This window comes from Stigmatopora nigra, chromosome 19 (assembly GCF_051989575.1).
Source record: "Stigmatopora nigra isolate UIUO_SnigA chromosome 19, RoL_Snig_1.1, whole genome shotgun sequence".
Taxonomy (NCBI): domain Eukaryota; kingdom Metazoa; phylum Chordata; class Actinopteri; order Syngnathiformes; family Syngnathidae; genus Stigmatopora; species Stigmatopora nigra.
In genome coordinates, this window is record NC_135526.1 from 1,118,206 (window position 1) to 1,143,839 (window position 25,634).

General features: G+C 39.9%; 1 protein-coding gene across 12 annotated transcripts in view; it reads left to right on the forward strand.

The window, feature by feature from the left end:
• Window positions 1–4,267: 4,267 nt before the first annotated feature.
• Window positions 4,268–25,634, forward strand: part of LOC144212460 (RNA-binding protein Musashi homolog 2) — a 159,716-nt gene continuing 138,349 nt past the window's right edge. For 6 of the 12 annotated variants that reach the window (XM_077740339.1, XM_077740338.1, XM_077740349.1 and 3 more), the window contains exons 1-5: window positions 4,268–4,538; window positions 4,892–4,932; window positions 5,386–5,467; window positions 6,011–6,095; window positions 13,703–13,744. In XM_077740339.1, coding sequence (XP_077596465.1) covers window positions 4,477–4,538; window positions 4,892–4,932; window positions 5,386–5,467; window positions 6,011–6,095; window positions 13,703–13,744 — 312 coding nt within the window. In that variant the 5' untranslated portion in view covers window positions 4,268–4,476. Of the gene's footprint in view, window positions 4,539–4,626; window positions 4,933–5,385; window positions 5,468–6,010; window positions 6,096–13,702; window positions 13,745–25,634 lie in introns of those variants that run through there. The other 6 variants (XM_077740340.1, XM_077740347.1, XM_077740345.1 and 3 more) reach the window with 5 other exon arrangements.

Genomic DNA, 25,634 nt, shown 5'->3' on the forward strand with positions numbered 1-25,634 from the left:
ACTATTTTGTGTGGATACATTTACGGACAAATAACATTAAAATTCAAATTCAGGTGGATTTGATAGGCCTGGAATAGGTTACGGCACCCCCACGACCCTTGTGAGAATATTTGGAAAGGAAAATGATTGAATGAATGAATATATATATTAAAAGTAGCCAAAATGTGCCACCTTCTATCCAACAAATCTTATTTAGAGAGCAGTAAGTCAGTCGTGATGTTTGGCAGTCAGTGTCATGATGAAGCTGTTGTTTTCATCCCCTTTCAATCCGGACACAAATCTCCCAAAATGGGGACTTGCGCTTGAGCCCCCCCGTCGACTGTCGGACGGCTCCTCGCCGGGCTCCGGCGCCGATCTCCATCAAACTCTTGGTGGAGACGCAGGGGGTGCGGGTGGGGGGTGTCTGAGCCAGTTGCAGTGAGGGCATGTACTTATCTCCTGGCCCAGTGGAGCAGGTAAATGATGTCATCGTCATCCACTTGTAATGGTGCAACGCCGACCTAAAGAGCTTCGTATCTAATTTTTTTATTTTTTTCAAATACCAGTTTAACACTGACGAAAAATCTCTTCTATTTTGCAGTGACTGGTCAAATCAATATATCTTTGAATAACGGAATGTCTGTTTTCTCTCTTAGGTCAGCCTAGTCTCCAAAGCACCAGCGCGGTGGGTTTAACTCCGTTCATGCCTCGACGGCTTTCAAGTTTGGAGGTGCCAATTCTCAACTGAAACGCTTCATACTCGCTTGAAAGCAACCGCTTAAGTTGAAGAAAATGGCTTGCAGAAACCAACACTACCGCATCATTTGCAAAAAAATGCAAATATGTCGAAATGATGCCTGCAAAGGTAATTAATTTCCCTATTTTGTCTATACTATTGCTTAAGAACAGAGATTGGTGACAAAAACCCAGAAAAAAATCACTTTTCTTTCCTGATGGAGCCTTTTAAATAAGGAATGTGTATAAAAAAACAAACTTATTCTGAAAATCCCAAGTTAGGAGGTGCAAAAGTAAGAAAGTGGCATGAGTGTAACATTCCGTATGTTTTCCGCATTTTATTGACACTCCGTTTTATTTCCTGTCCCATGGCGGTCTTCACAACATCAATATTACACTTTCTTGATTTCTTCCTAATGTGATTAAATGTCTGCATATCACAGTGGCCTCATCTAGCATGTGGAATGCTGGTGTGAATGTAGCCCCTGGCACAGCTTAATGAACTCATCTGTGGAGTTAAAGCATGAATAATGAAAGAAATCATTTATCACCAGAACATCCTGCTCCTGATCCGCCTTCAAATAGTTTCCCCATCGTAGCCAAGGCATACGAGATCCATCCCGCAAACGGGAGTGTGGATAAAAACAAAAATCGTCCGTTCATTCATTCATTTTGAGGAGTTTCAAGTGATAATTTATGTCCAAACTGGGCTTGAGCTTTGAGCGAGATGAAAGGCCGTTTGGTGGGTGGCTAATTCCTGAAATAGGACTGTCAATTATGCATGTAACGGACTGGCTTCTTCCATCTACCCTGCAGTCTCAAGCTAAAAAGAGGAGGAGAAAGACACTAGAGGGAGACAGTTTTGTTCACATCGCCAGCTTTCGTGGCAAATCCAGAAAAAGCCGGATGACTGGATCCATATCATTTGTTAATGGATTAAAAAAAAACAGGAATGAGCAAATTACAAGCTTTTTTTTTGGTCAATCTGCAATACACGTGCAAGAATTCCGGCAATAATGTGAAATGTCATGAAGGGCAATCTGATCCAAAAGCAGAGAAAAGCAGTCACGTGTGATCCAAGAACAATTTGGCCAAGGTCAAGAGAATATAGCCAGGGTTTAAAATGATTACGGCACCAGGAAATAGACGGTCCGCTCTCCAAAATGCCATCTCATAACTCTGTGGCTTTTTTCACTTTGCTCCTCCTTGCGCTTCTTCTTTCACACGCTATCAATTTGACTTCTCTCTAAAGCCTCCAAATCCTGCACTTTTCATGCAAAGGCTCGATTAGTTACAAGCGCTCTCCGTTATGCTGGGTTCCCCCTTCTTTTCAAAAGAGCTTCATTTTTTTTTTTGCAGGGATGCATTTACACTGACACAACTATGCTTTTAGAAATCTCTGCAACCCAAAAATACGACCGTAAATGTTTCATTACGGTTCCAAGTGAATTCTTTCAGGGGAAAAAAAAGAACTCCCTACGTTTGGATATGTACTTTCTCCATGGAGACCGTTTGAAAAAGCTTCAAAGCTTTAATTTATAAGACGTAACATCATGGAAGATACCTCTTCGGGAAATGAGCGCGTTCATTTAAATTCCACTAAAGTATGAATGCCTGCCGCTGATGTAGAGATTTGATTTTTCTTGGCTGGGGAAAGCTCAATCAAATATTGCGAGACGTTGCACTCGGTCACGTTTGACTCTTCTTTCTTGCTTTGTGCTCCTGAAAAATCACAGAATGGAAGCTGTGATAACAATGTTTAAAAAAGTCGATTGAATAAAGCAGTCCACCGGTGCAAAATACCCGACTTATTTAGCCGTGAAAACAAAAGACGGAGACCAACTTTGGGTAAACAATTGGGAAAAAGCTAGCATTTAAATAGCAAAATGTGGGATTTCTGCACTAGACACTTGCATGTTCTTGGACAAACGTACGTGCTTGACGGAATTGCCGCTGATTGCTTTTCTTTTCCGGAGACATAGACGGTTGCAATGTGGCCACCTGACTGCAGATATCTGCTCTAAATGTCCCCCAACGCCGGCAAAAGTGTTGTCATTTGGGTTTTTTATCGAAGTCATTGTTTGAAAAACATGCTGCCGGCACAGATAAGAAAGCCTCACTGGAAGTGTTCCTGCTAGACGGACGGGCCTATTCAACAAAAGTTCCTTTGAATGAAAATGATAGCCGGGGACCGGTCGTCGTGTTTTTGGGGGCTAAGTCTAATTCCAAATATTCAAAGGAAAACAAAAATAGATTCAAATAAGAAGAGAGTCGTTTAGGATGGCTGGAAATGTTGAATTTTTCTATCTTTCAGGTGCATTCATTTAGGTTTTAGCCCTGCCGGCCTTCCCAGTTCAAATTGATTACACATATATGGATGTCAATTAGTCTGTTGCATTGATAAGCAAAGAAAAATGTAGTTTTACCAGATCCTAAGACAAGAAAGACCTTTAAAATGTCCTGTTTTCTAATATTAAAAGAAAGACAAATGTAAAGTATGATACTAATTACACTTTATGTTTACGTACACAGCATGAAATCCCCGTGAGAAGTAAAATACTTCCATAATGAATATGGATGTGAAAAGGCCATGCCTCGGGGTCGGAATCCAGAAACTGGACGTTATTTTCTGTACACGTCAGACCTGCTTGCACCTCCAAAGAAAACCCTTCAAATTAAAAGAAGGTAAGCCTTTGAAAATTTGCAGACTCTGCTCTCTTGCAAAATGTTGACTGCTATTCAACTGTGTAATGATTTGATGTATTGATTTAGTGACGTCAACATGTTTTAATTTCATCGTAAACATGGCTTGGTTAATAAATACAGGCTTGCCGGGAGAATTTATTTTATGCTCGGTGCTTAAATTGGTGAGACCATCAATGTGCACTTGCTGAAAGCATCAAATTAAATCCACAAATGCTGCGATAATAGTAGGCCGGGTAGCGGTTTAGGGAAACGATCGACGGTGATTTTGCTCAAACGTAGTCATATTTCATCCGTTTTAATGCTATTTTGTTTAATCTTCCGAATGATTCCTTTTTTTTTTAATGGAGGAAACAAGGGAGATTGTGTTGACATTGGGATTCTTTCCACCCTCTTGTGGCCAGTGTTTGAAAAAGGAAAATATAGTCCGGTTATTATTATTGATGCAGTTTATAAGTCAACTGTCTTTCCTAATCAATGCGCATTTCAAAACAGTATACTGGCCTAAAAAAATGTCATGTAGTGCTTGACCTTTAGTAGTGACCCCTATCCCTGAAATGGTTTAAAACATGTCCATGGGTCAAGGTGATTTGAGATCTTCTGTTTTGTTTTTATACTCGTACAAAGTAAACATCATCCATCTTGGAATTCCTCATTGTTTGTGGTTTCAGGACTAGCCTCTCACCTGTGTTGATTGCTTTATTTTGCCTTTCGCGGAATGACAAATAGGATTGCAGCTAGGCCCACCTGGCTTGAATGTGATTGGCTAGTTGTTAGGCCGAGGCCCCACCCCCCTGTCGAGCAAGGTAGCGCGTGGAGGGAGGGAAGCGGAGAGGTGAGAGGAGGGAGGAGGGAGAGCAAGGGGGCTGAGCTGATCCGATCCCACGTGTGACGCTGTCGTTCCCGGCTCAGTAATATTCTCATAGCGGGGCTCTGCATATCTCCCGTCTGTGTGTGTGTGGTGTGTGTGGTGTGTGTGTGTGGTGTGTGTCCGTGTCCGTCAGCGTCAACGTCAGCGTCACCGTTACTGTAGTCCCAGCCGATAGTTCGGGAATAGCTATGGAAGGAGACGGGAGTCAAGCCACATCCGGAAGCCTAAATGACTCGCAGCATGACCCGGGGTAAGGATCTGGGAGCTTAATTTGAGCCCGATCTCCGGCTTTTCCTGCATGTTTCTTTTCCCCCGGCGTCTCAAGCGAGCGAGCGAGCGGTCCGATCGAGCGGGGGACCGACCGATCGAGCGAGCGACTGGCCGGGGAAGAGTCGCGACTGGCGTGCGGAGAGCTCCGTCCGTCCGTCCGCCCGCCCGCCTGCAATTCTCATGCCTTCCTTCCCCCGAATGCGAGACTATTGAGTGTCAGCCACGCCGACACACTCCGTTTATGCTTTTAATGTCGCTTTTAGAAGTATACTTAGTCGTCAAAATGGCCGAACTGACATCTGGACTCACTTGTGTTGTGTTTCCCTCTTTCAGTAAAATGTTTATCGGTGGCCTCAGCTGGCAAACCTCACCAGGTGAGACCGATATGCTCTCCGACCGGTGCATGCTTGCCTGTCCTTGTATTTGCTGCTCTTGTCATTGTTGTTTGTTGCATGCGTGTCGCTTTCGGTGGCGGACGCGTCGTCCTCGTCGCGGTGTCAGTGCGTGTGTCTGCGTGCGTGCGTGCGTGTGTGTGGGTGCGTTAGTGCGTCCGTCCGTGCATGGGGACCGGCCGTGGGATGTTTTGGGTCTGTCTGACGTGCGCGTGCCACCTTATTTTCGATCTTCCGATCATCTCAAGTCCTCTATTCGACCCCTATGCGCATCTCAGCGTCGCTTATGGAGCGGTTGTTATGTGCGCGTGTGTGAAAGTGCGTGCGTGTGTGGGTGGGTGGGCGTGTGGGTTGGGGGCGTATAAGTGTGTTTGCTTTAAAAAAAAGAATGACAGCATCTGTTCTAATAACCGCATGTCTTTCCTCTCTCCACAGAAAGCCTTAGAGACTATTTTAGTAAATTTGGAGAAATAAGAGAATGTATGGTGATGCGAGACCCCACGACTAAACGCTCAAGGTAAATAAATCATCTAATGTTGGTTCACTCGATTGTGGTTTGACTTTTCCTCTCTCGTCTTGAAGCCACTGTGTTCCAATGTGAATGTGACACACACACACTGAGAGAGAGAGAAAGTGTGAGAGTGAGTGAGTGAGAGAGTGAGTGAGAGAGTGCGCGTGCATGAGAGAGAGAGGAGAGAGAGCGTGTGTGGTTTCACAGCGAGCCAGATAAGCTGAAATGCTCACTGCTGTAAAGCTGCGAGCGAATGCAATTTGACATTGACTTTGGGACTGCAGCAGTGTGGCGAATAGCGTGCTCGCTTTCACTTTGTGCCACAGGACGTCCGCAATCTGCATGACAAACACACTCACATACACGCACTGTAACAATCATGTCAAGATAAAGGAGGTCCAAGCCCAAAAACCACCCCTGCGAGCCGTGTTTATGTTCCGCCAGGGAAACAATCACAATTTGCACTTTTTGTCATTGTTGTTGTTGTTGTTGTTTTTTTGTCAGCTATTTGACCCCCCTTGCCGTTTGTTTGTGTGTTTTGCTTTGCAGAGGATTTGGCTTTGTCACATTTACGGACGCTGCCAGCGTAGAAAAAGTCCTAGCTCAGCAACACCACGAATTAGACTCAAAGACGGTGAGTTCATTTCTTTGACGTTTTTTTTCTCTTTGAACGGAGAGTGTGTTTGTTTTGGTTGCTCGATGCCTCATGGGAAAGCACGCTCTGCTCAAGGTCACCAGTAAGGGGCAAAATGAATGGCGGGCTTTTCCACGCAAGTCCGTTCTGCAATATTATTTGTACACGTCAGTTTCTCTCAACCATTGGGATAGACGAAATGTGTCGTTAGTGTTAGACTCACTTAGACGTTTAAACCAATCATGTCATTCGATTAATGCCAGTTGACAAATAATTTACATAATTTTAAATGTACGCATTGAGATATTTTGTTTCTATACATTTGGGGGATGTTTTTATAAAAACATAAAAAATAAAACATAAAAAGAGCATGAAAAGTCCTGATAAAACAGATGAATTAATATGTAAGTCATTTTACTATTTAATTACACTAAGGATAAACAACAATCCATAGCATATTGGCGTAAGTAATACTTAATTTTTGGTCAGTGCAAAATAGTAGTCATGATATTTTTCTATGCATTCAAAGCGCACCTGAGGAGAACAGAAAGAGCGTTTATAAAAATGCAATTTAAAGTCTTAAAAAGTACAGTATCAGCTCTTCACTTTGCCTTGGGATTAGCCGCTTTCTCACACGACTTGGCTCTTGTCATGACATGCCACTAAATTGCCTTAAGCTCTATTTATGTGCCATTGAGGATGAGGGTGATAAGATCACACGTTGTTGTTGTTGCATATGTTTCCAATTAGTAGCCATCGTGAGAAGACGCAACTTCTTGAATGACGAGTAGGTCACCACCACTCATGCTAAAGTAGAAAATACAGCAGATTTGGTGCTTTCTGCTTGGACCGTAGACTTAAATCTGTGATTGCCAGAAAGGAATTTTGAAATATTCTCCTTAACACTCTGGCTTAATGTAATAAACCTGCACAAGGACTTTATTCTGTTCTCATGTCAAGTAGTTTGCTTTTGTTAGAAGAAATCAGACATTCTTTAGGGTTTTCTGATCTTCACAGGCTGTTTGTAGAAAAGACTAGAAAAGAGCGTCACTTGGAGTTTGTTGTGTTTTACTGCCATGTTATGACAACCATAGACTAAACATTTGAAAACGGGATGTAAAGTTGGAGGACATCCTTGTTGCTCTTTCTATGCATATCATATATTCATATTCTAATCTTAAATTAAGGGAACATTAGCGTAAACTAAAATTCAGAAGATGCTATTAAAGGAGTACAAATATGCATATGTATTGCCTACAAAAAAATCTATAATTTTCAACCCTTTAGGATCGACTTTTGGAATTTTTACTAAACCCATTGCACGCAAAATTAATTATATTTAGTTATATTTTTATCCATGAAGCAAAAATGCAATAGTATAACAGTATAAATGAAAGTCAATGATTAAGAATACATGTCAATAGCATGAATGTAAATCAAACCCGATTGTCTTTTGCTCTTTTTAGTTGCTAATTGCTATGCAAAAGTAAGAATGATAATAACTACTATTTGATGTTTGGTCCTGACTGCATGCTTTTGGATCCCGTTTTTTTTTTCCGCTGGCCCATTTTATAGCCTAAAGATTTGACAGCCACATGATTAATGGCACCATTGAAGTGTCATATGCGCACAGTGTATTTTCAAACCTGTGCCTCTGTTATTCTCCAGTCCTAGTTATTATTGAAATCATGCTAAAGAATGAAATATAGTCATTGTAAAATAAAAAATGAAAAAGTCACATTGTCCTTGTGAGAAAGGACATTTGGAGAATGAGAGAGAGCAACTCGGCTTGACTCAAAAAGGGGAAACATTGTGATTACACGCTCCACGTATTAAACTGATATTCCACTGGGAAGCTTTAAATTAATTGTTTCAAATGACCATTGTCACCCTTCCCTTTTTGCGGACTTAAAAAAAATAGATTTGGTATTTAAAGAAAATAAAATGTAACTTGTGGGTAGTAAAGCATTCAAAATAGTCTGTATTTTATGCCACTTGTAAAAAGATCATTGATTTCTGTGGTAATTTAGAGAAAATTATTTCTCACGTTACAATAACTATTTTAATTGTTATTTATTGTTAATTATATTTGAAATCTGATACTACTCGGCAAAAGGAAACAGAAAGTTGATATTCCGAACATTTTTCAATGGTGAAGCTAAAGAATATGTCTGTAAAAACAAAGTTTTGTTATATAATAATACATTACCATAATGTATGATGTTAGTGTTAGACAATTTGCAAGTGGTTATCCTGGTAGATCTTGATTTTGGGTTAAAAAATGGCTTATATAGTGTTTAAGCAACGTAGTATGTATTTATCAATTTATTAAGCTTATCTGAATTATGATTCAGGCAGACTTTTTGATTGTGTTGATTGACATGCGAGTGTAGGTAATGATGACTAGGAACCCTTTGAGGAATGGATATTTTCCAGCTGCTAATGTGCTGTCCAAACGTGTGGCGGAACAGATCAAACCCGAGGCAGCTGTCTGCATCTTCTTCCTCCCCATTAGTCATTGCCCGGCCGGCCGGCTCTCTCTACTTTCTCGTTAGCTCGCCCGTCTCCGCCCGGTTACTCGGCGCCACGCAAAAGGGCCAACCTTCGCCATTGGCCAATGACTTTAATGGGGGCGTCCTATCTGTCACCGCTCACCTTGAGCGACCTGTCCGTCAGAGGCCGCGGGGGTGCCGCGACTCTGAACGGGCTGAGTCATATTCCAAGCCAGGTGCTAATCATACCTCGTTTGCTTAGAGATGGAATCAGATCTCTTATGAACCTTCAGCTTTTTTGTCTGGTGCTATAGATTCATTCTTAAAGGATAAATATAGCTTTCCCTATCACGTTCATGTTATTCTTGCAGTATATTGTTTTCCCTGGTTTCTGGTTTTCCCCCGACCGGTTATGAAAACACTTGGATGGAGATATGAAGGAGACATATGGGGAAGCACAGCCTCGGGCCCCGCGACACACATGCTGGTAATTCGCAACATATTTTTTCATTTTCCCCATTGCTTTGTTCAAAATATGTTTGGCGGGCATCAACGTTTGAAGATGGGGCACTTGATGAGGTGGCAGATTCATTGTGTGGAGATTAATGGGACATTTGTTTTTATGTCATAGCAATGGAAGTTAGAATATTTGATGCACTCAATGCTATTGATGTTATTGTTATTGCTGTTTTAATGGGAGGAATTGTAATGATTCCTCTCACTTGTAATCGATTGTACTGATTGGTCGAGTTCATTTATGAAATAATATTAAAGCAGAAATTGCTGTTGGATGATTGTTGATCAGTTTTGGTAATATGCTAAAATTCCAGTGTTTTATAGTGGATTTTTTCACCAGAAATGCCAGCCAACGAGCTAATGTAATGAAAGGTATTTTAATTTTGTCCAACAAAACTGGCAAAAAAAAGTTAAAGTGGCTCCAAGTGAACAATTCCGACAGGCTGGGAGGTCTACCTGAAAATAGCAACAAATAAAGAAAAATGACAGCCCATATTTATCAGGTAGAATTTGGAAAGAAAGCCAAATCAATTATTTGAACTCAGATGTGCCCTTGCATTAGCAGGGGCGCCGTCTTGCAGTTAATTATGGCTGAAAGTATGATTAGCTCATGCGGCTTCTGGCTTTTTCTGTGTACTGTTGAGGAGGGGTTTGGGGGGGGGGGGGGGGTGTACATATAATGACTATTTATCTTTCAGCTCATTCCTTGATTTCTCTTCCTAAATCATTTCGTCCCCTCAATGACAGAATATGAGACATTTTTATATCACATTTTGGGATATTATGGAGATATATTATGATCATTATTATATATATTGTTGGTTATTTCGGTTAAGGGGTCAATGTGTGTATATTTTTTTAGTTTTTGTGTGAGCACAGAGTTGTAAATATCCTCCCCAATTAGCCAGTTGTACAAATTAAAGGTTTGTCAATAGAAAATGCAGCAATATTTCACTAAAAAAATAAAAATAAAAATTCTAATGCGCTTAAACGCTTTGGTTTGTGAAGCCCAGTAGCAGCAAAGCAACCCACCCGGCCTCTGACAGGCATTATTCGGCGGCAAAGATCATCAAAGATTGACAGCCCCGATATAAATCATTCCCGCTTTAATGTTCATGTCCATTCTGTTTGCTATCAGACGCAAACACCTGTAGAACTCCTCCCAGCCTTAAATTGGGTGAAGCTGCATACTTTGATAAGCCCTTCCCTTCAAGCTTAAACAATGTGCCATTGTACTAGGGCAGATTCAGTAGTTTACCCAAGAGCTGTCTCCATGTACCTCCTTTTTAAAAAATATATATATTTGATGTTCTCTTTTTTGTACCTGTAAGATTTCTCCGATACGTGCCATTTCTCTGGCTGACCTCACTTGGCGGTAGCCTGTAGAGACCTTGTTGTAAAAGGCTGCGGAAGATAAAAATGCTGGCTGTGGTGAGGTCGTCACCCCTTGCTCTCTTCTCATTTTTATTACTTTGACACTGCGGGTTGCGATGAGGTCTCCAGCGGACCCACTTTTCTTCCGTCTATGGCATCATTTACGAGTAGGAATTAAGTCCGATTTAGCTCTTTTATTGGATGTAACTTACAGTGCGTGCCTTTTTTTGTTTTTTACGATAAGAGCAAATTCCGTCTTGTCATAGTTTGATACAATGTATCCACAACAATAACTTTGAGATACACTACATGTCAATGAAGTGGCAGTTTCCTTCTCCTCATATCCCAAGTAACATAACAACAACCCGGTGACCTTCACACTTGCACCAGTTGAAAACAATAAACAAAAGGTAAATGCCAGGTGTTAAGCTTCTTAATAGCACTACTTGCCCGCATTTGTGCCGCTAATCCTGTAACCGATAAAACCTAATGTTCCAAGGTGAAGCCACGATCACGTTGGCAGGAAATTGTTGCTAAAGTGGCCTCCAAATACGATAGGGGCTTACAATTTAGTTCATGTTCGCTATGTTGCTTACTTTTTAGGGATGATTCGACGAGAATCATTGTCAATTTCTGTTGTTCTAACAGGGGGAAAAAAGGCAGAGAGCCAAAATAAAAGTGAAATATTATGATGTTCATAATAATGCCTATTATACAGGTGAAAGAGAAATGCCGTCATTTGGGGCACTCCACTTGTCCGGTGCATATTTTTGTATTTTTGCTGGTCAGCCCGAGGCGGCTGACAGTTTGCAACTAGGAAAATCACATATGCATGAATATGTAAAAAACATGGTGGCGAAATAGTCCGTCGGTACGTACTTGCATACTTACGTACGTACACCTCACCTGCCCTTGATTTGGTATTCCTCAAAGGAGTCATTCATCATAAATTGTGACCTAAAAAGGCAAGTGCGAGTGCGGCAGCATTTCTCTAAAGGTTTGGATCATGGCTTCTCCTTGGCTCATTCTCACAACTTCGTTTTTCTTTCTTTTGGTATAAAGAGCAAAGTTGTATATATAGTTTTGAGTATAATCTTGGTGGCGGCTTGTTTTAAATTAGTATTTTGAATTGAATTGAATGTTTTTATTGTCGTTATACAAGTATAATGAGCTTTAATAATGATGATCATATAGTATATATGGCTGGTTGGTCAAAAATAAGTGAAATAAGTCTTAAAACAATAACATTTTGAATTGAATGGTTTTATTATCATTATACAAGTACACTGAGATTTTAGTCATGATGATCATATAGTGTGCATGTATGCTGTTTGGTCCAAAAGAGTTGAAATAAGTGATTTTTGGCATGCCGTGTTGTCTTGGCGCAAATAAGGCGTCCGTAGTAATTGAGTTTCAACCGGTTAAGCCCGAGGCTGAGTGCTGAAACAAATCTTTAAATGAAATTCATTACAAGCAGAGTTTTCATACTCAGGTGTTATTGAATTCATTTCTCATTTTGACCTGATTTAGAGAGATAACGGTAATAACCCGGCCTGGCAGAAATGATGGCAATGACAAAGCACATCATGCTTTCTCTTCAAACACATTAAAACCTAGTCAGTCTCGTTGGCTTAATTGAGCCGCCGTGCAGATGCTTCTCGCCTTCATTTTCTTTCTCGCCCATTTTCCCCCTGCAGGGTACGCATTTCTTAAAAAGGAATAACTTTTACGAACGCTTACAATTGGCTTTCAGAAAGGGGAAAAAACTACATACGTACGTCAGGCAAACATATTTTTTTTTGCTAGATCCATTGCTGTGTTTTTTTTTCCATTTGACATTGCTTTGTGGTTTATTCCAAGTGCAAGGTTGATTAGAGCACCCCCCGCCCGCCCCGGCAAACCTCAGTGTGACATACCATCATACCAGTGAAATTAATGGGGAAAATTAGGCTAATAACATAACAAGCACACGACGGGCAAACATGCTCATCTGATGCATCCTGCTTGTTATTTGGAGGCGTCACCGGCCTGGGATTCTCATTTTCTCCCTGTCATATTCAATCAGTGATTCTTGGCCAAGAGTGAGAGCGACTCTCCACTCTAATGACTATGGCCAGTCAAACTAGGAGGCTGCTATGTACGTCCTCCATTTTTCTTTTTGTTTTTTTTGTCTGCTTACGTCAACTGTTTTTTAATTTTTTGTTTAAATGGGATTAAAGAATCCAACATTCCACCGGTAATGACATTGACTTTGTCATTCCGGGACTAGGAATTGTCACGTTGACATTTATAATTCAATAAATTCTCCCAGTTGTTGTCCACAAAGATATTAGCAAACAATTTGTTATCACTCTAATCTCATATTTTCAATGTCAGTGTTGCCAATTCATAGATTTGAACATTGAAATGTGTCAACGTGAACTTTGTGCATTGATTAATTGTAATAAGGCGGATTTAGACAGCAAATTGCCAGTTGGAGTTTGATTTATTTAATGAAGGACAGCACATATTAATGAACATATTTATATTCATGTTAATGAACATATGTAAATATGTCTGATTGTAGCTGAGGGCTCATTTCTATCTTTTAGTATCGTGATTTTCAGTATTATGTGAGTCATTGTTTACTATGGACTGCAATTGAGTCCATTTTTTAACTGGCGATGGGGAAAAAATGTCTTTCAGCCCTCCCAGGCAAAAGTGATTTGACGTCTTTCACTCAAATTAAAAATTGAAGCAGGATGTGTTTGGTTTTTCAAGTCTTGCGGCAGATTTTTAATCCATTTATTCAGAACGGCATACAACATTGATGAATCTACTTTCGCCTAATTTAATGAAGCCTTTCCTTGAGCAGATCAGGCTTTTCCATATGCTGTTTTTGTATAAAAAATGTCATGTTTTCTGTTGTTTTTCGTCCTTCACGAGCTCTTAATTTGGACAATTTTATTTTGAATGTGTATTTAGTTTATTTCTCCTTTTTAAAAGCCGACACTAGTTGATTATGCATTATTCCCCAACCTTTAAATGCTTTGATTAGTTATCACAGCCGGTAGAAAGTCACATTTAAACCTACTGAATTATTGATTTGACTGAAAATGCCACTTTTTTTTTAATTCTTGGAGTAACCGCATTGGTTCTTTTGACCGAACGACCTCTGAGAATATTCAACGCAATTCTTTCTTAATATCCTGACATCCTGCTCTTTTTTTTTCATTCTTTCCACAGATTGATCCTAAGGTTGCCTTTCCACGTCGCGCCCAGCCTAAGGTAGGAATACATTTCTTACTGAGTCTCCTCTAAGAAAATGATTAGTAGTATGTCTTGTGTCAGCACCATAGCTAATTTTGAAGAGGCGGAGCTAGTCTGTTTGCTTTAGAGAAATACTCCATTGTTCACACATTGTTTCTGCTCGCCGCGCATTTAAAAATATCTCTTTATCGCCGCTATTTTCATGTTCCCGCTCATCCTTTTGTATGACGCTAAACCGTTTGGGCAAATTGATTTTTCTGTATCTGCATTGAGAGAATAGCGTAGAAGCGTCGTCTAATTTGGTGACGCCAAACTCGGAAACGTCAAATCCCGGGGCCGTGTGAAGTCCAATATAGGAAATGTCAATGTCTGTATTATGCGAGTCTGTAATTCGTTAGCTGTCCAATCCATTTTGATGGGTAGGGGCACCCAATTCAATCAGATTGGGCGTTTGTCGCTGTCCGTGGTGCTGAAACGTGATTCTTCACAATCAGCCTTAACAGTTAACAATTTCTTTTATTAATAGACTGTTTCTTATCATTTAGTGATTGATCACATCCCATGTTTGTTGGTATAGGTGCAGTTGTAAATGTCATTTTTGTAATGTAGAATTGAGAATATTGCCATTTTACTAGAATTGACCAAAACTGACAATAGGAATTGCTGAAGATACATAAATTAGAGACTTGTTTTGTTGTGACGCATCACTCTAATTCCGTGTATGTTTGCCTTTGGTTGATGCATTTGATAAGATAGAAATAAGAAGGACTTGGTTCTGTGTTTTTCTGCATGACGCAGAGTCAAAACGGATAGAAAGTACATAGAAAGTGAATTGTTTTGATTTGGAGGCGGCTGCGCGTCACAATTAGCACAAAGACGCAACTCCAACCACAAGTGATGAGTGCTATCTTTCGATTGCGGGTCTTGAGCATCTCTATATAACAATTAAATATGCAGCGTGTGCAGATGGTGCCGCAGCACAGTCAAGGGCTTTGTTGACATGCCCTCTAACACCGCCTCCCTTTAGCATTTAACGTGAGGGCTGTACCCACGCCTAAGTGTCGTGGACTGAGTGCTTTTTACTATTGACTCCGAATTCAGTTAGAAATGCCTACTAGGAAGATTTACTCTTTCACTCTCTGTCTTAAATGGAAGTTCAGGTCAAAACTTGAATCTCTAAAATGAGAGAAGCAATGGCTAAAGATAGAAGAGACTAGATTAGAGAAAACAAAAGTAAAATAAGAAGAATTTTAGATAGGGTTCTCTGTTTGGAATTGGAAGCCATGCTTCAGCAATCAAATGGTGACGAGACCAATCAGTGTTGATGTTCTCACGGCTAGAAATGACCTCACGGGTAACCCCGATAATGACCCTTTCTCTGCCGAATGCTGCAGCCTCGCTAAAATGCTGCATTATGTACAGCACGTAGACTAAATCCTGAAACAGACAGGAAGCGAAGGTGAACACAGAGGACATTTGGCTGTAAACAAGTGAAGGGGTTTGCACCGGGATGACAGGATCACGGCAAAAACAACTTCAGACGCCATTACTCCCTGTGGCCAAACACATGGACGCTTGCACTCTGGGAAAGAAACAAAACAGGGGAGGAAAAAAAAAGCTTATAGTGGCAGCAATTAAGAAGCAAATACTGCAAGAATGGAATAAAAACAGTTAGTCATAAAAAGTTTGAAGGGCAGGATAAAATCAAAGGGTTACAAAAGGCTAACATGCTTCCTATAGAATGGCAGTTTACATACTTTTCCGCATTAATTGTGTCATCTAAGTGGAATATTTGTAAATATTATTTATTCATACGTTATTGAATAACCTAGTGGTGGTAACATTATATGTCTAAGTTCTTGTACTCATTACTACTCGTTTAAAATACGTAAATTGCAGTACATTATACTTGTCGAATTGTGGTTGGAATGAAACAATAATACAAATCTAGTGTACTTTAGTGTAAATTGTTCATGGTGTGTAGTATAGTGCGTTTTAATCCAACAAAAATACAGTACAGTATTTTTTTATATTATTTTTAAATACCTAGTTATATTCTGCTGTTTGTAAACAGACAATAACTGAACAATTTTAATGTGCCGCCTGGGAGTTTGATGTTATTATGTTGTTTGATTCATGAGGAGAATTTAGACAAGAAGGTCATGCGTATTTTGTAGTTTGCCTAATGTTTTGCAACATTTTTATGTATCCGTTTGCTAGCTGCAAATGCTTAAGGACAAGCTGCTCGCACCTCAGGCTAAGTGACAAGAAGCACGTGTGATTTATAGCATGCCTTTATAATAATATCCCTTTCCATAAATACATGCACGCCCTTTTCTTTAGTACTTTATGCAGTAGTCGTCGTACCTACTGGATGTGTTATCACTTATTCCGTGATGTGCGCCTCTAGTAATCCCCATATTATTTTACGGTCATGTGTGAATGGAAAGGACGTAGGGCTATCTTTCTTCTCATTTATTATTATTTTATATTTGCTTTGCTGTTCCTCCTGTTGTGGAGCCTGGTTGAATTTGCCATGCGCAATTTAACACATTGCACAAATAGGTCAGGACAGGTCTCACAACATACGCCAAAATGTATTTTATATATTTATTCGCCTCACCCTTTGTGTTTTTTAACGTTAGTTATATTGGCTAAGCATGCTTGTACATTAATTGAGGAAATATAACCTTAGAAGCTCATATCGCTGTCCTATATTTTACTTAGTCTCAGTTTCCATTTTTTAGCTCTTTTTTTTATCCATTTCATTTCCTCTCTGTATTGCAGCCATTTTCTACGAATAGCAGTTTGCTTTATGACTGATTCGGACATTTTTCAAGACTTGTATATTGCGCTTGAAGAAATCCAAGCGCTACATGTTGATAAATTTCAATAACAATGGCGGCTAGAAGTCAACGTATCCCCTGGGATTTTTGTCAGGCGCAAATCCACGTATATTTCATCTGACACTTTATTATTCCAGCCTCACTTGATCTCTCAATAGCTTCTCTGCTACTGTCTATTGCACTCTTTGGCACTTGTATTAGGATTACCCTACCTTGTAAATCCGCTGGTACACCTAGCTGGCTTATTTGATCTAGATTTAGCATTATGATATTCCACGCCGTCTCTGAGTGATCCTTATTTTAAATGACACAGCTCACTGCCGGGTGCTGAGCTGGCTGGCTGGCTGGATGGCTGGCACAGGCCCTCCTCCTCCCAATGTCTCGGGAGTTTATTAAAAGCAGCGGCTTCCCTCTTTCCATTCTCTTCAGCGGGCGGGCGGCATGAGTCTGAAGGAATAATCAAGGACAAAAGTCCTCAATGAAGAACAGAGTGCTAGATCAGTAGCTTTTGTTCAGCTCCACAATGAGCCCTCCCAGATATTTGTCATGTGAAGCTGGATATTTTTAATTAGATCCTCTGTATTTCGGGGCTGCTCATTTAACGCAAAATGAAGGAGATGCCATGTTTTGGACAAATTTGACATCCAGTTTCAGGCATGTTTTAGACAAACTTGACATTCTGTTTTAGCCATGTTTTATGCAGACTCCAGATTATGTTTCAGGCAATTTTGCAGATTACAAGCAATGATTTGTAATGATTAGTAAGCATTCAAAAATGACTTGAAAGGTCCATATTTCGTTTCCCTTTTTTTCCCCACTAGCACAGAAAGTACTGTAGTAGTAGTAGTACCACCACACAGTTTATCTGTAGTACTTAGGAACGTTTGGCTGCGACAGCAGTTGAGGATTTAGCGTCAAGGTCATCTTTGGTAGTGTTCAAGTATCTCTCCAAGAGCTAGTTGCACTTTTTATATTTTTTTCTTAAACCTGAAGCCTTCCAGTCTGAGCCACTGAACCGTATCTATAGTTACTTTGTTGACTTGCCATGTTTAGTTTAGTTTTTTTTGCAGTACACCATTTGAAAATGCCCGATGGTGCTTTTCTATAGGATGTTACCATATGGTCTAGTTGTATGTTGTATATTATGTTGTAGGCCAGCTACCTGCTCCTGCCATTTTAGCACCTGTCAAAGTGTTGCCTTTAAGTGCCTGACCTGTCAGCTCTCTTGTGTTCATTTGCCACAGTGGAACTGCTCCAGATGAAAGAAAAAAAAAGAAAAAAAAGAGGCCAAAGCGCAAACAAATGAACGACTGTTTGCTGGTCAAACACAATTGCCAGTAGAGTGACCCAGTTAAGGGGCTAGTCAAAGCATTTGATTCATGTATTTTGCTTATTTTTTTCTGTGTCTTTTCCAAAAGTTGATTGCCTTTGCTCGTTCTGCATTTATTTCTCTATTGAGGGATAAATGAGGTGCAAATTGTGAACGGTAGTTACCGTTTCTTGTGTGAATAATTGCCAGATCTCTTGTCAAGTGGAGTGCGCATTTGTGCGATTCCTCTTTGGCCGACTACAATCTGTTTCGGTCTCCTTGGTTGCTGCTGGGGAGTAATTAGGTTTTCTCGGGGAATGGTAGGGGGGGTGGGGGGTTCTTACAATGCTTCCCAATGGCGGGGCAGAAAGGACAGGGGGATGGAGGGGCGGTGGGGTTTTTGCAAGGAGCCAGCCACCACTAAACCCGATGCTGACTGACAGTAATGAGGACAGTGATCCAGCCGGGACGGAGGGCTGAGCGCGACACTAGAGGACAAGGTCTTGACGGACCTCCTTTTCAAAAGCCCTTTTTTTTGCTATTCCCACAATAGGTCGCCGTAAGGGATAAGATAAAACATATTGACGGAGACCTTTAGGATCAAATCTGGTCCTAGAAGTTTGCTTTTGGTCTTTTAGGTTGCATCTAGTTTGGATTTTAGAGGCAAAAGGAAGGCATTTGTATGTGGGCCAATGTTAGCAGACCTTTTAGGCATTTGAGATATTTGTGTTGTGAAATATTGCTACACACTTGCTACATTGTTTTTACAGTTCATAGTGCACATGCATGCGTGTAAATATTGGATTGGATAACTTTATTCATCCCGTTTTGGGGAAATTTTGTCGGCCAAAAGAGGGTCGTACTTGTACATTCGACTGACTTTTCCGTCCCCTTTACCCATTTCAACAATTAATATGAATAACGATATCATTATAGTTTAAGCGGGTGCCGCATATGTGAAAGCTCTGCGCAGTCAGGCATGATTTAATGGCTTCCACTCGCTATCCTCGTTGACTTTTTCTTAGTAATAAGTAGATGTAACAAAGTAAGGCTACATTCTGACCTCGCTTAACTTTTGAGAAAGACGCTCTCATGGCTAAAAAATCCTTCAGAGTGCTTTGTGGCTTTTATTTTTTTCGTTATTCCACTTCTAGAAAAAAATGGCAGGCAAAATCACCTTTCCCCAAACACGTGTTACATGTCATTCTCCGATAAAACATGATCTACGAGACTTTCTAATATATTACGGGATAAAGTCTGGCTGGCTAAAGAGCCTGGCTGTTTCCTGCCATAATGTTGCGGTCCTCATCTGTGACCTTTATCTTCCACGCATCATTCACCATTTTACTGCTGACATGTTGGCTCATGCCAATAATTTTTCATCGCAAGCAATGTCATACACATCATATTTTATCATCTGTATACATTTATGTCATGTTGGGTCGTCGGCCCGACGTAATTTGGATGTGTCGACTTGTCCCGGAGATGGACTTTTTGGATTTAATTTAACTGGAGGGGGAGGAAAAAATGTATTTGGAATAGCCTTTTTTCGGTTTAAATTGATGGAAAATTGAAGGATGCTCTTTAATGTTTTTCATCCTTTAAACTTTTACACAACATGAAATAACATGGACCACATTATTGTGTTTTTATTTTTAAAAAATGCATTAGTTTTAACCATTTTAGCTGTAAAATCAACATGCGATAGGTGATGTTTAATTACTGAATTAACAGTGTTTGTCATAAACGGATAAATGATGTTTTCTATCCTAGTAAATGTAGAATGCAGTGGTAATTACAATCAATGAGTATTTATTCTAAATGGCAGGCACAATGTTATTTTTTTTATATTTTTTTAGGGACTGTGTGGGAATGCAACACAATTTAGTTGGAGCAAATTTGTAATTAAAGTAATTACGGCACATTATGCATTCGTATTTGGATGTTTTAGTAGTAGAAATTAGGTATCTTTTTACTTACTAGTATATTTTTAGCATCTCGTTTTATCTGTTCAGAACTGGTCACTTTAAAAAAGACATTTAGTTATTTTACTGGTTTTGTCTGTGCCACAAGGCAAAAAAATCATTGCTTTTAAAGTGAAATGATAACATTTAATTGACTTTAATTGACACCGGGCTCAATGGATTCCATTTAATCAACTTTTTTCATTTTTTTTGCACTACAGGTTCGCTGCAGCTGCAAAATTGACAAAAATGTGGTACAATGTTGCTATTTCCACATTCCAAAAGTCGTCTTTCCCTTAGACTCGTTAGCACAAAATGTCTTGTAATTTGCTCCAATTGACAAAGTGGTAAAGAGCCTCATTTCTCTCTTTAACTCCTGAAAGCGTAAAAGCTAAAATAACCAAGTTAAGCCTATCTTATAACAACTATTTAGTCTCCTCATTTTCCCAGTGTTATCCGACATTAAGAAATGAAATGTGTTGACAGATTAATTTCCCGGCAACATCTCCTGACTTCTAATTGGACGCTACATGCAGCCATTTTTTATAGCGCTTTTAATTAGTCCAACTTTGACCTTAAAGGCTTCTTTGCATTTGCATTGGTCCAAATGATTTTCACCTTTTTCACCCTCATTATTATTATTTTTCTAATTCACATATGGGTTAGAATGAACTTGGACTATATGTCACTTCATTTTGTTAGAGAATATAAAAATGAATATTGAGTATAAGTGCAATATTGTTGATGACAAACTCCTATTAAGATCTTGTCATATTTCTTCCTCTGAATTTAAATGACTTTGTCACATTATAGTCTGCCAAATCTTTTGAACTGGCACAATTTAATCCAGTTTGATCCATTTTTTTTTAGTTGAGAATAATTTAAAAGACTTGAAAATATGGAAAAATACTTTTGAAAAGATTCCTATTACTGACTCCCCCCCCCCCCCCCCCTTCAGTTCTATTGGATTTTTAACTTGTATTTTCCACAATGGTTGAAATGAATGGAAAGGTATTGAGTCTTTATCTGGTTGGTTGATTTCTCTAACTGTGGCAGTTGTTTAATATCCTCGCCTTAATTGAAATTCACCTCGTTTTTTTTTGCTCCTGGCGTGTGGCGGCGGCGTCTGGGCGTACGTACGTTTGACTGGCGGATATTAGTTGAGATGTATTTTCATTCTAAAAGTGGCAAGTGATGGACAGAATCCCACGGACAATGCCACCTTTCTCCGCCTCTCAATCTTTTTGTCCGCCGCACCTGTCTTTTAGATAGCTTTCAACCTTTACTCTGTATTTTCTTTCTCCCCTTCCCTGGATTGCAGCTGTCTGATAAATCTGATGCTAAATTTAGAGACGCTTTTCTGGCACTGGTAAGAAAAAAAAAGAAAAAAAAAAGACCGGGCCGTTGCCCGCCACAATCCATATTTATCATCTTTTATTTAGCCCCCCCCCCCACTTTCCTTGAAAAACGGTAGGTCGTCTGAGAATTTCCCGTCTCCTCTTTGTCTTTTTGACTGGCATAACTATTCCGGTTCTCAGTTCTATTATCCATTAAATGTCAGTGGTCACGTTCTTTACTCTGGAGATGGAGTCATTTTTTAAACAGGCAAAATGTAGGGGGCCAAAAAAATAGAAAAGTCTTGTATTTCTCGTATTCTTTTTACTTTACAGGAGTCGCAGTTTAACGGAGTTTGTTGTGAATGCAATAAAATAGTCTCTTGTGCCTAGATATGGTATTTAAGACCTGATATTGACGCAAAATTGACCATATTTGTTGAAAATTGGAGTAGAAATGACATACCTTGTGTAAAACCGACTTTCTAATTGCGATATAGTTTCTCTCTGCAGTATATTGACCCTAAAACACCTTATTCACTCTATATATCCATCCATATTTGTAGAAGATTGTGATTTGGAGTGGTTGAAGCCACGTTGAGTGTAAAACCCCAGTTTCTAATTGCGTTGCAGTTTCTCCACCCGCAATATATTGACGGATCAATTCTCCCTACGCAATGGCGGCGGCTTCGGCGACGAGTTTAATGGCTCGGACAGAATGCCAAGCCTTCTTCTCTGGCTCTCTTGTCTTATCTGTCGGTTGCCAGCAATAGCGCTCATTCATCCTCTCCAGCCCCTCATTTGCCTCACGCTTACGTCCAATACGAAGGGGTGGAATTGTGAAGTGGCATCCAGCAGAGACCCTCTACTTTTACGCTGCACATTTTTTTTTCCCGAAATGGGGAGGGGGTAATTAGCCAGCTCGCCGCGAGGATTCACCGAGTAGCCGTGGTTGTCTTCTTCTGATAGTTGTCCCCCCCCCTCCTGCCTAAAAAAAATGATAGAAAAGCCTTTGTGCTGTGTACAAAGCAATTTTGTTTATCAGCATTGTGCATCGACGGCTCATATTCTAGAGTTGGCTTGGTGGAGGGAGGAAGGGAGGCAGAGGAAGAAAAATCTTTGACAATCTTCATTTGCCGGCTTGGAAATCCTGCTGTTAAATCCCTTTTCAAACATTAGAGACCAGCTCAACTTGGCCCGCTCGTTGTTAGAATAAACAAGTTGGCGAGAGAGACTGGAATCAGTTTGACGGTTTTTGGTGACTGATTCTGAAATTGTTCTTTCATTTTATTGACAAACTAGAACATTTTTATCACTTAACTGTTTTTACATTCATCCATATTGCCTTCTACCTCTTAAAACCTGACCAGAACAGTTCAACCAGCTTCCTATCATTGCTTTAACGTTATTTTAACAGGCAAAATCAGCTAAAGATTGACCTTATTTTCCATCATATCCCTGAAAAGTGATTATCTGATCCCGATTGCCCCGATTCAAACGAATCCAAAACAAATCCTAAACATTTCTCCTAACTTTGACGTGTGTTTGAGCTAGGTCGAATTTTGGCGTTGCCAAATGAGCGCCTGTTTGTTTTCTAGCGTTGGCCTAATTGGACAAGTGACAATGAATGCTTTGTGAATCATAGCGGCAGCGGCGGCGTTCTGGCGTCCGTGAAGGCCGCGTTGAAAACTCGCCTTGTACTTGACGTTTGGCATTTCCCTGCGCTTGATCGATGAGCTTTCCGCCGGCCGGCTCCTTCTCGCTGTCACTGCCGACCGACTCTAGAAAAGATGGTGGAGTTAGTGCCAACTTTTTGCTCGAGATACTTTACGAATCCCCACAGGCTTAATGCAAAGCAGGGAATTCGAAACGAGACACCGCGTGGGTCAAGAGTAAAGGATTCAATCCCTCATCATCATCATAATTGATGTATTCATCACTTGAAAGCATATTACCGACATACATTTTTTATTGCCAATGGAGTACTGTAAAATTACTGTACTTGGGCCAAAGCGCCTGCTGTTATAAAACGTGATAATATAGTAATCCCAATTTCTCTACGCTTTACTTTTTTAACGCCAGGAATTGATTTTTTTATGAGGTTGGGGCAAAAAATATCAAATGAATATAGATTTATTGCACAATTATTAAAAATGTTGGACTTAATTGTGAAACTGACACACTAAGCATTGTTATTTTACGAATTTTGCATATGAATCCCATATTAAACTTAGTACATTTAACAAGAATACAATTCTAAGTATTACAATGATTTTCAAATAGAAAAATATAAGGTTTTACAGACCAACAGTAATTATGGCATTAATCTCAGAGACTATAATTCACTAGGAACTCGTATCTAAATGTATATAATGTACTATGTAATATTGTTGCTTTTGACTGTAGTCGCCATCCAAAAAAAGCCTTGGCTTTTCTGTCCGGAACCTCGCAGTGAAGAGCAATAAACATTAACTTTGCTCTGCACAATAGACAAAGAGCGAGGAAGTTGAAGTCTTGCTCTTTTTATGTGCAATATTGTTTCCCCGAGATGAGAAGAGGGAGGCAGCTGAAAAAGCAAAGATGATTTCTTTTACCCTCCCGTGTGGGGCTTGGGGGGCCTTGAGGATGAAACGGGGGGGGAGAGTAAATGCCAGCACCCCGCGGCGCACCAGGCATGAAGCCCTTTCCACTCGGTTGCCATGTTACTGGCCTTTGGTCACAGGTATCCTCTCCCCCAGGCTTACAAATGGAGACTAGGGAGGACCTGAGAAGGTAGAAAAGGAGGAAGGAATCCACCCCTAAGGGTCTCCTACCATATTTTTTGGTTGTTTTTTTTATTTAGTCAATTATATTGGAGCGATTTGAAAGCAGGTCTAGCGTACCCAATACTTCTCCAAGTGTTCTTTCCCCGGTGCTTGAAGGCAGCCAATGTTAGCAGCGTCGAAGCATTTCATAATGGAGATAAGCTTTTGAAAAGGCAGGCCATTGTTCCCTTTGTTTCAACTTAAAATGCGTTTCCACAATGGAGCGCGCTTTTTGAAAGGGTGCGCTCGCATCTGGGAATACTGCACAGATATGGAGATCAAGCTACAGGAAGTGCACAGGAATGGCGCTTCTCCGATTTCCGATGCTGCAGAAATGTGGGGAAGACATTTACTCGGAAGCAGAAATGGAAATATTTTAGCATTCAGATTAGAATTTCATGGAATCCCTATTTATTCAACCATTTCCTATTTTTTTTGTAGTTTTTTTTGCCACAAACAAACCCAAGACTCAGCCAAACGTTTGTATTTGTAACATTAAGCCATCGTTTATTGTTATTAGAGACATGGTTAGTATCATAATATATGACAATTTGTAATGGTAAAAGAATAATTTTCTTCCAAATCATGGCGTATACTTGTCAGGAATGTAAATACTTTATTTCCAAAAAATGGAGGCATCTCCAGCCGTAATTGGATTGGTAGTTGCCATCTCAAACTGGAAATCGTAATGAACTTAAAGCCATTAAATAATTCCATATATCCGTAATTGCTTGGTTGAAATGTAGCAATTATAGCCGCCATGACGTGACATTGCGCGTACTGTAAACGTTTTTTTGTAATCTAGTGTAAAGTTAATTAACTTAATTGAATGTTCCCGTTTCGGGGGGTCGTCCACGGCAACAGCTGAGCGTTTAAAATGCACCGCCACGTATGGTCGTCGATGGCAATTAAGCAGTTAATACTCTATCGTGATGGTCTTAATCGCTATTCACTATAAACAATGTAGGATTAGGTTTCAAGGGTTGTACGTTGCTTTGAGTGTATAAACATGGCATTCTCCTTCCGTGGTGAAATCTTAGTGTGTGTTATTTTTTTTTCTTAAATATTGACTTGCCAAATTTCTAAATGTCAGACAGCAGGGGAGCAAGTTGAGCTTTACAAATGTTTAACCTGTAAATAGTTTATTTACACGAGTGGCAGGGAACACCGACAGAACAAATTCTGCAGATGTGAATATTAACGGGAAATCAACATGTTTGCCTTGCGGTACCCAGAACGGGACGGCGTGTTTTACCAAGACTTAAATCATCCTTTTGAGGAGAAATAAGACATCCGATCGTTTAGCTTTTCTTGGAAAACGAAACAAAGGGGAAAGTAGTGCTTCGTTAAAAAGAGCCAAATGAGTTAGAGCCACAATTTTAAAATGAGAGTCAAAGAGCCATAGTTTATACAATATATGATAAGAAGTGAAGAGGTGCATTCATTTTGGCCAGGAGCCGGATGTGGCTCAAGAGCAGTGTATTTGAAATCTCTGCAAAAAGAAAAAAAATGTCAAAAAAGTACTGTAAATGCAGTATTTTGCTGCTCAGTATGTGTAGTACTATAAAAAGTGCTCAGAATTAATGTATTTTAATACAAAAATGTACTTTTTAACAATTTGACCCCAAGAAAAGACATAAAATAAATATTC